Here is a 13,036-nt window from a genome sequence, read left to right as displayed (position 1 = left end):
TAAATTGTATTGTAGATTACTGTGACTAGATATTGATTGTGAACATAAAATGAAATGACATACATTATATTCATTTTCGTTAGTTCTTACCCAATTCTTTTGAAAAGTATTTCTCTGTGAATGGTTTTCTGGACAACTTTTTTAATTTTGAAAATGTATAATGTATAATCTTTAAGATGTAAATCATGTTGTGTAAATTGTAAGTCACAGCATATGTACATCATTATGCATGATATAAAATAAGGCATCCATAAATAGATAAAATAAAATTTGATAAATACAACAATTTAACAACAATTTGTCAGACACTATCTAATATCTATCTTGATATTATATGATTGAGATATAAATGAATAAATGAGGCATAAATAAAATGATCTCCAACAACAGATTATAATAAAAAAAAATATTGTCAAAAATAAATTAATGCACCTTGTAATTTCATTATAGAGTCCTTTATATTTCAATACAGAATTTGACAAATTTCCTTAATGAATCTGGCAAATTTCATTAATGAATCAGACAATTTTTGTTACATAATAATATTTACTAAATGCACATCTACAACACTCCTATTTCCTTAATGAATCAGACATCACATAATTCATTACCGGACTAAAGCTTACATATTTCATTTCTAAAACTGATATGTCATTTTGAAACCTGACATTACTATATCTGACATATTTCATTACTAAATTGAACATATTTCATTACTAAATCAAACATATTTTATCACTAAATCAGACATAATTCATTACTTAATCTGACATGTTTCATTACTAAATCAGACATATTTCTTTACTAAATCAAACATATTTCATTTCAAAATCAGTTATATTTCATAACTAAATAATTACTTTCATCTGACATATTTCATTACTAAATCAGACTTATTTCGTTACAAAATCAGACATATAATATTACTAAATCAGACATTTCTTAACTAAATCTGACATATTTCATTAGTAAATCAGACATATTTCTTTACTAAACCTGACATATTTCATTAGTAAATCAGACATATTTCTTTACTAAACCTGTATTTCACAAAATATTTCAATACAAAATCAGTCATATTTTATAACTGAATCAGACATGATTCACTACCATACTATATCTGGCATATTTTTTTCTTCATCTGACACATTTAATACTAAATCAGACATTGTCATTACTAAATCTGACATATTTCACTTCTATACTAAATCTCAAAAGTCATTACTTAATCAGACATATTTCATAACCAATAATTGAGATTACACTTATAAAAATTGAATTCTTTAACAAATCTGGTAATAGTACTTATATGTTGTACCCCTATTAGTATTTACTTTCGTGAAAGTAATTGTCTACAAACTGATGTACTAAGATTGTTTTTGTGAATTTACACACTTGAATGTCAGTGACCATATAGGGTGCATTAATACATATTCATATCACAATAACAATTATAAGTTGGTCACAATATACAAAATTGGAATGTATTACGAAATCAAATAGATAAGAAATGCTAAGATTTTACATTTAATTTTCTCAGCAGCACAACCACATTATTTCCAATATTCTAGATATCCCAAGCTTCAACCCATTTTAAACCATACATCATTCCATTTTCATCACTAGCCATGGGCCCAGCCATTCCATATGTCACTGGATGGAATAGATAGAAGCTGAAAAAAATAAAACAATTTAGAATCAAAATGAAAAATTCATTATCAAAGAACAAATTATTATTTTTTTTCTAGTAGGCCTAGAGAACTGGGCAAGAAATCTCAACATGCGTCACCTATAAACTGATGACAGTTCAAAAAGATTTGAAGGTTTTGGATAATTTTCACGGTTCATGGTTGAAATATTTGTAATTATACATGATAGATAACTAGAGTCCAATCTAGCTTGAATGACAAGTGGGTAAATAAAAGCTGACAAGTGACATCTTACCTATACACTATAGAAGATAAAACAGTTAATATTGAACCAAGGTAAAATTTGGCTATATATTTTTCTGGTAGTAAAAAACACACCCTTGCTATCATGTAGTCCAACATTATACCTGAAATATATTCAATATGATAAATTGTAATTGATCAAAGTATCTGTGACAGGGAAGGTGAGACTATTCAATTTTTCAAGATCAGGAAGCCAGACAAATTCATTTTCTTGTTTTACAGATTCTCCTACCTCAATTTTCCAGAAATCAAAGAAAAAAAATCATATTCAAGACAAAATCCATAAATAAAGAAAATAAATTACCGGCCTAATAGCGTGATATCAGAGTAACTTCAGGTAAAGCAAAGAGGATTATCAAGAAAGATATTAACTGGGTAGAGTAATTTCAATAGAAACATCACAAGTTGGGTAAAGAGTGATCCAGGAATAACATAAAAAGTTGAATGAGTAATGTAATAAATCATAACAGGGTGATGTCAAAAGTAACATCATGAGCTGTACATTCCATGAGTATGTGATGACTTATGAGATGTGATGACTTATGAGCTAAATGCATCACATAACAGATTCAAACCTAATATTAACAATATAGATGTAACACAAGTTTACCTGTTAACATAGCACTGTATAAAAAGGCAGGAAAGTAATGGTGGAAATATAAAACTCTGGTCATTGTCCAGAATGGTAAATAATGTAAACTCCATCCCAATAACAACCACCAACAAGCATTGAACATTTTATTATGGTAGGCTGAAATTAATCCAAATATAGAAATACTTAAAGATGGGTTTCCTTATTATTTAGTGTCAAATTAAGCAAACTATTCGATAAATCTGTGTTTCTAATGAATTATTAGGTATTCTCAATCATATTATTGTGTTCTTATTGCATATAATTAAGAGTTGTAACCAATCATAAATGTCCATGTATGTACAGTCTGGATAAACAAAAAAAGACTTTTTGACTTTTCTTGATCGGTCACTTGTTGAAATTCTGCTGGTAATTCTCTTCTAATTTAGCTAATTATGAATTAATTATGGACATTTGAGACAAACTGGTATTTTACCAAGTCATTGGAACACCTTTCTTTTAATATAAGAATTAGCATTTTCATTTTCATAGATGAAAATAAGGGAACCCACCTTTAAAACTATCAGCAATATTATTATGTGTTTGCATTTACGTTAATTCCTAAATCCCCTCAAAGCAGTATTTTGTTACAAAAAATTTCATGGCTATAAGTTTTAGCGATGCAATTTTTTGGGGGTAAAATTGCGTAAAAATTAACCAATAGAGGCAGTTTTTTTTTACTAGACATTACCAACTCAATAGCTTTAAACCAATTGTCTATCTTACATTAAACTGTAGGTTGAGTAACCAGCTAAACACAGAACACAGTGGCAGGCAACAAACAAAATTTCATAATACTATACCTTTTAAAACTTTAGGTATTTTGATTCCTCTCTGGCAGCGTATAGAATATACAGTAAACATCATCAAAAATATCACCATGACAACCAAACATAACCAGAATATGACAGGATTACCTAGTAGATATATTCTATAATCTTTACCTGAAAATATCTGACCCTGAAAATATTTCAATATATCTTATTAGTCAGATAATATAGTCAGAATAAATATCATTCTCAAGATCTCTTTTTTTTAATGGTAGCTTCCTGATACTTGCAACTATATTAACATTTTTGATTTTTGATGCTCCTATCAGGTTCTTAAATCAATCATACAGTTGTCTGACATGGGGTAACTTAACTTACATTTTAGGAACTACTGTAATATGATTGGTTAATGTAACCATATTTAAATCTATTGAAAACCAATCAGATGAAAATAATGGTATTTTACCAGTTAAGTTTAAGGGCATTTGAAATCTGAATTGTGACTTGATGGAGGTAGAAATGTAATGATTTAAATACCCTATAATTGATGGGCCACTGCCATGGTCTTGATGTTATTTCTCCTTCTTTAGGTTTTAACCCACTGTTTCCCTAGAAGATATTATACAACATAATATATTACATTATATTTTTTTAAACACGAAATTAACATCACTAGTCACGGATATAGTCAAAACAATCTTTTAAAAATCCTCCTGCAAAGTAGGAAACATTGAAAAGTCATTGAGCAGACCTGTTGTCTTGATATAGACTTGACAGAAGAATTCGAAATAGATGCAATCATCTTCTTGTACCATGCACATCTCTTTTAAGCCAAAAACCTATTAAATAGTCCAATTCTGTGAATCAGCTAGTTCTGAAATTAATTTCTATTAATTACTATTTGTGTTGTCTATTAGCATAGAGTACATGACGTCTGCCTCTGAAAATAATGGCTGTCATAGTGGATACAATACACGAGTCTATAATCAATAGATGACAAACCTGAGTCATTACGGCATGACTTTCTATAACTTTATCAATAAAACTTGGTGAATAGACATCAAAATTCACATTGGGTACTGAAATAAGATCATCAAATTAACATTATTACTTATAAAAACACTTGAAAAAGAAAGATCACTTGAAGTACAATTGCAGAATAGCATTAATAAAATTTATTGTTACATTTCTTCTGTGGGATTAAGTAGGCATTTAAGCCATGGTTAAGCTAAGATGGATATTATGTGAATTCCATGTCTTACATCTATCATCTTTGACTTCCTCTACACTCCATAAAGCTTTAGGTTCTTTAATATTAGGATGACATGTAGCTTCTAACTGTTCCCAACCCCTACAAAATATTGGTGATGATATTAAACATGAACAAAAGAAAAATTTCTTTTTCTGATAAAATGTTGTAAGAGCATCTATGTATGGTTTTTTTTTTTTGCAATTCTTTAAATACTTTCAGCTTAATTTATCCCTGAGGTCTTCCTCAATACAGTTGCATCTATTGTAAAAATAAGGGTTTGTAATATTACTGTCATACCATTCTATAAAAGAACAGTGAAATATCTTGAGTCAAAATCATTTTTATGTTATTAATTCAAATGATGCAAAAAATATCAGACTTTGCAAGCAAGGCAGAAAATCTTTTCTTTCGAATCAATCAAAATTTAAATGTAAGAAAAACCTACCATTTTGGTAACTTTTTGTCATTTGAATGTAAAGCACAGCGTACATGTAGATGAATAATTTTTAATTTAGATCTGACAGTTTGTACTGGAGTTCCTTTACTAGCACCTTGTATTTCAATCACCCAAATATCATTAGCATCACCTGTACCATTCTAATATATACCATACAAATTTCATTAAAGATGGGTTTCCATATATTTTAGTGTCAAATTAAGCAAAGTTGATAATTGGTGTCTCTAATGAATTATGTATTCTTAATCATATCATTTTGTTCTTATTGCATATAATGAAGAGTTTTAATCAATCATAAATGTCCATATATGTACACAAAACCAAAAACAAAACAAACACAAAAAAAGACTTTTTGACCTTTCTTGATCAGTCAATCATTGGAATTCTGCTGGTAATACTCTTTTAATTTAGCTAATTGTGAATTAATATATGAATTAATTATGATCATGTTAGACAAACTAGTATTTTTTCCAAGTCATTAGAACACCATTTCATAAATGAAAATAAGAAATTGAATCATAATGCAGCCTTGTCCATCTGTTTAGATATTCCCATACAACATTAGTATTTTATGTAACAACTTTGTTCTATTTGGGGTTAAAAAAAAGATCATTAAGTCATCTCGTCAGCATCTGGTTACATTAAAAGCCTGTAAGACCCCTTTTATGGAATCCTTTGTCTCTAACACTTCTTCATTTATTGCTAATTTTGATTAAGATGTTCTAATATTGGACAGTTTGGTCTTACATAAACTATTAACTAAAGCTAAAGCCTATGATTTTGGATTTTATCATCAGTTTTAAGAGGAAAAAAGGCAGGAAATTTGAAAAATGTACCTGTCCATAACCAGAAACTTGATACTGTCGTCTACTAATAGGAGCAGGCTCTCTGTGACTGTGAAGATTTCTATGCGTTCTACAATAGAAAATATAAAACACCCCGGTGGATTTCAATTTGATCTTTTATCAGCTAGTTTAATAATATAACACAATCTTAATTACACTACATGTTCTAGTCTAATAGCGTCACCTCTACATAAACTTTGAGGTGGAGTATTCATATCAACGTTTTTATCAGCTAGTTTTATAACTCAATTATATTACTTACACTACATGTTCTAGTCTAATAGAGTCACCACTCCGTACAAATTGTGGTGGAGAATTCATATCAACGTTTTTATCAGCTGGTTTTATAAATCAATTATATTACTTACACTACATGTTCTAGTCTAATAGAGTCACCACTCCGTACAAATTGTGGTGGAGAATTCATATCAACGTTTCTATCAGCTGGTTTTATGATCCAATAATTATTCTCATCTTTATGACTGTATGTTGTTACCTGTGAAATATAATTCATAATGATATTTAAAAAAAATAAAGAAACAACTATTTTTTACAAGGATAACAGGTTCATAAGGATCCTTTCCAGCAGCTGGTCCCTGACCAAACATCTTGGCATTGATCTTTCCCTAATTATCCATACCCATTAAAGTTGGGTTGACTGGAATAATTTGGAAAGATGACTTATTTAAGGTCCTCAAACCATTTGTTTGATGTAACCAAGCACATCATACTGTAATGATTCTGAAGCCTACTTAATATTAATATAAGTAATGATGCACGATTCTGAAAGTTAATTGACTTACCTGCTGTTGTCTGGGAGGTAATTCATCTGGATAAAGATGCCAATGTGAGTGTAGATATGCTCCACCAGTTCTTCTTTGTTTTAAAGTTAAGACACTTCCATAAGCAATGTCTAGAAATGAAACCAATATTCTGAACACACTTAGATGATTTAATGTCTTCCGACTTTTGTGGGTAAATCCCATTGAATTAGCATATATATACTACGGATAATACCACAACAAAACGTTGAGATGTAAGTCAAGTAATCTAGTAGACCTGCACCACTGTATTGACATTCTGTACCAAACCTTTTGATGTTCAGGTTAGGGAGTAAGAGCTCAAGTTATATATTGAAAGACTCAAAAAAAAGTTATGACACTTACTAGCAGGCATACTGACATTATATAATTTATTTCCAATAAGTTGAGCTTGAAAAGCTGAGCTAAAAAATCCATCTCCATTACCACTGTAAAAGAAGTACACCCTTGTATATAATATAATATAATATCCTGACTTTAAGCTATTGAGTCCAAGACCTAAAGGTACTCCAAGCCCATTAACTTAGGTTCCAGTACAATGATTACTCTGTGAGTGTCAGGGCATGCCCAATTATCTGGACCTTATGGAACTAGGAGAGTCCAGCGTCTCATCAAGGTTGAAGCTTCAAGCGTTCTTTACATAGATCTAACATTTTTATGCTTCTAAGGTTAATCAAAGTATACTTAGGCTAATGTATGAAAAAAAACTTGATTTCTTGATAAAATAACAAAAGGAGTTTATGTCTCCCGTCTGTATACTCCCTTTCCTGTGTTAAATGCCTTAAGTACAATTGTCAAGACTAAATGGTCTGAGACAAAGAACTTAACTTACCTATGATTTAAAACTTTTAGATGTATTCCAAAAAATATAATATAAAAAACAGCAGGCACTAAAATCAACCCAATTACTCTAGCTATAAATTGTTTCACAATGTCCGTCTGGAAAATAGACAAAAATCTGTTAAATTAATACCCTAAAAACATAAATTTTGTAAATTCTTAGAATTTACTATATTTAAATACATAATACTTATGATCTATGATCTTAATGATACTTACAAATGTAAGAGAGAGGTCTCCAAATAAACTCCACAAATCTATAATAGTTGATATACCACATAATAATATCACAAATAATCCCACAAACTTTACTCTGAAATATCATACAAAATAATAATATCACAAATAATCCCACAAACTTTACTCTGAAATATCATACAAAATAATAATATCACAAATAATCCCATAAACATTACTCTGAAAAATAACCTAATAATATCACAAATAATCCCACAAACTTCCCCCTTAAATATCATACAAAATAATAATATCACAAGTAATCCAAAAAACTTTACTCTGAAAAATAACCTAATAATATCACAGATAATGCCACTAACTACAAATAATCCTTAACTTAACTCTGAAATACAACAATAATAATATCACAAAAAATGCCACAAACTACAAATAATCCCACAAACTTAACTCTGAAATACAACAATAATATCAAAAACACAAGATAATGTATGTAGTTTGCAATATGGAAAATCGCTATTAAGTTTAATAGATATTAATCAAAATTCCATTTGTTTTTTTCATTTGTTAAAATTTTATTAAGTATCATGCTTACCCAATTGAACAAGCTAAGAAAAAACCTGTAATAAACATCCACAACCACCATTTAAATGTATAAGATCTGAAATAAATAATAGAATACTAAATGTAATAACATCCTAGACAATAAGACTTTAATCCAAGCCTCTTACTTTAACCTGAAAGTTGACAACACTTTGTCTTTATACAACGGGCTGACTTCAATATTTTCATCTTTTTAGTTGTATCATGTTCAAATCCCTAGTTTGGATGATGTTAAATAGTGCAAAATCTGTAAAGGTAACTGACAGTAACTATTCACAGAATCAAAACGGATATAAAGTTCTCAATTCAATTTTCTTTCAATACTTATGTCTGGCTGGCATCACATGAATGAAGTGGTTTTTGCACGAAAAGGTCCCTGAGGAAAATGTGTGTCTGTAAACAATTGACCAATCGACGATATATATGGTACATAAGGGAAAATTAAGTTAAACAAAATGAACGCAACTCACACTGATAAAATAATCCAGTTTCTAAAAGCCAATGACTGACTCTATATCCATGTAAGAATAGATCTAGAGAGAAGCATACTAACATAAAGCATTATTGGTACCGGTACTTACTTTTTATTAAAAGATAAGAATTTGAGCATGGAATATGTAGCTGCCATGATGAAAAACAACATGATGGGGTCTAGTAGAATATGTCTAGAGAGGGTTAAAGTACCAGTATCTAATTAAATAGAAATCAAATAAATTATTCAAGTTTTAAATATCCTGAAATAAATTGGACCTTCATCTAAGTCGTATGTCATTGTATGATCAGTCATCAAAACTCTTTTTATCTCATGAGACAGAAATAAAGGACCGTAAAATAATGTTGTCAAATAAACATTAAAATATGTATACTATCTAATAGGTTTGTTTTTTTAAACTAAACCTTGTTTCAGATGGGCATCAAGTGTTCCTCTGTTTTACTCAAGCAAATATACTTCCTGTAGCATTATCCAGCCAATGCAATTATTTGTTTCAGAATGTAAATAAATCTGATTTCTAAGATATGATTACGGGATTTGATGATAATGGGAAACCCTTATTCAAGTAATTTTTTATTAGCTACAATTTTCCATACTTTTTTCAGGTTTTGATGGTATCAATGACATGGAGAAAACACCTCTTTAACAAGATTATATATTTTAACAACAAATTCATAATTTCAAATTTATAAACTTACCAAATAAAATGAGTGATGAAGCTAAAATACACGCTACTAGGGAATGTGTCAGTAACCAAACTATTTGAAATGATAAAGGCACAACTGCAGCTCCCATCAAAGCACAGGCCTAAAATAAAACAAAGCAAAATATTCTTGATATCTATAATTGAGTGAGAATTTTTCAACTGAAATTTCCATTACTTTTCAGAAAAACGTTAACTAGTCAAATTATACTATTTGCAAAGATTCTGAATACAGTTTTCAAGAATTATTGTTAGCAATATTTGTTGAAACTCCTTAGGATTTCATGGGTTCTTTTACAAAAGCCATAAGTTTACATTCTAATGTTGATTATTCTGATTTCTAAAACAGTATAAACTGAGCTTAATATAATAATGTATTGTTATGCCAATAATAATACTTACCACTCTCATGCCAACATATTGTGTATCATCATATGGATCTCCTGGTTTACTGAAAGGGAAACTTCCATCATACCCTGTTAAAATACCAGCTAATCCTATCATCATCTGCAAATAGACAAATTAAAATTTAATTCCATAATCTTGAGTTTTCACACTGCATGTAAACTATGATGATACAGTGGCTTCCATTTTGAACATTTTAGATAAGAATATTTGTTGTATTCATGCCCTAAAATACACCAGAATAATCATAATTGGACTTAAAACTGAAAAAATTAAAACAGTTAAAGCAAAATGCGTGTTGTTGCTATTTTGTAAACCATGTTCAAGTAATGTGGACACAGAATGTGTGACTTTTAAGTGCACAAACCTTGCCTAAAGGTGGATGAACGTCAAAGAAAAATGTCCTGTTAATGTACCAACTTCCCATTTTTCCAAAATGTGTTTCATCCCAACTGAAATAGAAATATTCATTAAACAGAAACATAAAAATTTACTTAAGACACAATTAATGATCAATCAGATATTAATTTAGTTACATAGATTCATACAAAATGCCATATTAGTTATTAGCGACTGGTTGGCAAAAGTTTCCACAGGAAAGTAGGCCTAGGTAACTGTCAGTGTCATAAAGAAAGATTTTTCAAATCAAATAAATAGGCTAATCAGAGCAACTTATCAAATAAGAATTCATGATCAAAATCCATCTTTAGAGTCTAAGACCTCTTCACATTAATTTTTTTAAATGCACAAACTTACCAGATATGTGATGGATTTTCAATATTGTACAGACGTGAAGCCAGGGATGCTGATGTAAATACCAGGAGACAGAAATAATAGGAGGCTGATCGTCCTATACTGTCATCATTATCATCAATATCGTCCACTTCTTGGTCATGATTTTCTTTCCCATCTACTGACTCTCTGCTCCGAGATGGGGGAGAGGCTTTCTCTCTCAAAAGAGTAGAAACATGTTTCTTCGGATCGCCATTATCATCTTGATGCAGTTTTTGACTAATTTGCTTTTCTGGAGATTTTTCATCCCCGATGAACTTGGAGCATCTTTGACGAACAGAACCTTTACCATCCATTCCGGCCTATTGAAAAGTAATCAATTTAATTTCCACATCAATTGTTTACCTCTCGCAGGTGTAATTAGGTATACGGTTATATTTTCCGATAAATCAAGACAGGTGAACAGGGGCGTGTTTTTTGTTGACACCATATGAATTATCTCCCTTAGCAACTTGTTCGAGACTATGATTTCAGACCACAAAATTAATAGTAAATAACAATTTCTTTGAACAAACAATCTGATCTTCTGGGCGATAGTTACGGACCTGAGGAGAGATTGGCCATGATGTCATAGATATGGTTTGCGTATCACATGATGCACAAATTTAGCAGTTGTAAGAATGGTCAAGTCATGCATCTGTTCTATTTTTAGCCGATCTCGATCGTCGTGCGATGACCTTGTTGAATAACTCATCTTCACTCGTCATAATTCCAGTCGACCCAGCTGTAAATGGGTACGGATAATTTGGGAAAGATCAATGCCAAGAAGTTTGGCCAAGCCAAGTAAAAGCTGGTAGAAAGGATCCTTAACTATGAACCTGTGTTGTTATCCTTGTAAAATATAGTTATTTCTTTCTTTCTTTTTATCACGGCTAAGCCTATTATTTGATCAAGAGGAATTTGTTTCGTCGTTTAACGAAATCTAAATATACAGTGGTGTAACCTATTTTCGTGGATATAAGGATTCAACACTGAATATCGTCAAAGTTAAAAAAACGAAAAAAAAATTTTATGTCTTAGATGTTTCCTCAGATATTCTACAAAATAATTAAAATTGGTTTAATTCGATTTTCTTTATGAATCCTTCACTTTGACCAATATTTCATGAGCAACCAACTCGGCAATGGCGGCAGAATGCGTCACTCATTTTCGTGTACAATGTTTGATCTATAAATAAGTCTAGAAAAACACGTTGTATGGATACCGGGTGGTATAATTAACCTCTCTTAGTATTTATCTTTAATATCAATTCATTATAACTAGTGTCAATTCCTTCAAAGAACCATGATTTAAAAAAAAGAGTGACTGACAAAATAAGACACGTAGCGTGATTTATTGCTAAAAGTCACTGAAACAACATAAGAATACGGTCCACTTTGTGTTCCATAGAAATTTTCTGCTGACACGGAATCCGCTAGTTGATCACGTGACTTCATTCGTTGGAATATATTCTAGCAGACGACTCTTGGAATTCCGATTACAGCTTGGGATTATAAGGAAATTCGGCCGATAAAAAATGGTATCGTTTGGTAATAAGTGAAATCCGCCATTTTGTATTTGTCAAAGTATACATTATTACATTTTACCTTGCTTGAAACTACTGGATTCATTCTACTAGCTGATATTGTAGATAAAACACATGTTTATCAAAACAAACTAATGCGGAGGTCGCGCAAGGTCGCTCATGTAAATTATTAATCCTTTCCGGAAATCCACGAATAATAGGTTTCCACGAAATTAGGTTACTTGACTGTAATTAAAATAAAACAATGAAATATTTTTCTTTTCAAAGTGTTTAGGATCTTTTAAAGATACACAAAAAATTAAAAAAATTGAAGCGACGCTTGCGTACATATATCAATTTAATTATATATTTTTAAAAGCACTATAAAGTCAATCTCAGACTTTATCAATATTATTTTGATCCGACCTGCAATTGTTATTCTCAAACATTCTCAGTTTCCATCACATGTCTTATAGCATATTTAGATGTAAAAGTGTATGCACACTTTCCATAGAATAATATGAACGATTGTTTCAACAATGTTGCACATAACATGACATACTTTATAATTCCCAGTCAATAAACAAATTGTTGTTACTTATCCATTTTACAGGGCGCTTAATAAACCAATGTGAAATTAGATCAGCTGATGGGGCCTCAAGACGTATTACAATACAAAGTCAATGGCAAATTATCCATGGTCCGTCCTACTAAGGACTTAAAAAAAAAAAAAAAAAAAAAAAAAAAAAAAAAAAAAAAATGGTACGCAAGGA

At 30.4% G+C, this 13,036-nt stretch overlaps 1 protein-coding gene across 1 annotated transcript; it reads right to left on the bottom strand.

Moving 5' to 3' along the window:
• Nucleotides 1-1,567: 1,567 nt before the first annotated feature.
• Nucleotides 1,568-11,055, bottom strand: LOTGIDRAFT_129702 (hypothetical protein; the record flags this gene model as incomplete). Its single annotated transcript, XM_009064848.1, has 20 exons — nucleotides 1,568-1,673; nucleotides 1,945-2,056; nucleotides 2,563-2,703; nucleotides 3,387-3,543; nucleotides 3,891-3,962; nucleotides 4,356-4,432; nucleotides 4,616-4,704; nucleotides 5,051-5,202; nucleotides 5,899-5,977; nucleotides 6,276-6,403; nucleotides 6,711-6,820; nucleotides 7,074-7,156; nucleotides 7,561-7,667; nucleotides 7,788-7,881; nucleotides 8,359-8,424; nucleotides 8,948-9,056; nucleotides 9,558-9,666; nucleotides 9,965-10,069; nucleotides 10,335-10,419; nucleotides 10,724-11,055. The coding sequence occupies 20 exons, from the start codon at nucleotides 11,053-11,055 to the stop codon at nucleotides 1,568-1,570; spliced, it is 2,313 nt and encodes a 770-aa protein (XP_009063096.1).
• Nucleotides 11,056-13,036: the final 1,981 nt, after the last annotated feature.

Source organism: Lottia gigantea (genome assembly GCF_000327385.1).
Source record: "Lottia gigantea unplaced genomic scaffold LOTGIsca_66, whole genome shotgun sequence".
In the NCBI taxonomy this organism is placed as follows: Eukaryota; Metazoa; Mollusca; class Gastropoda; family Lottiidae; genus Lottia; species Lottia gigantea.
The sequence above is the reverse complement of the archived record's forward strand: the minus strand, read 5'-3'. Positions and strand labels throughout refer to the sequence as shown.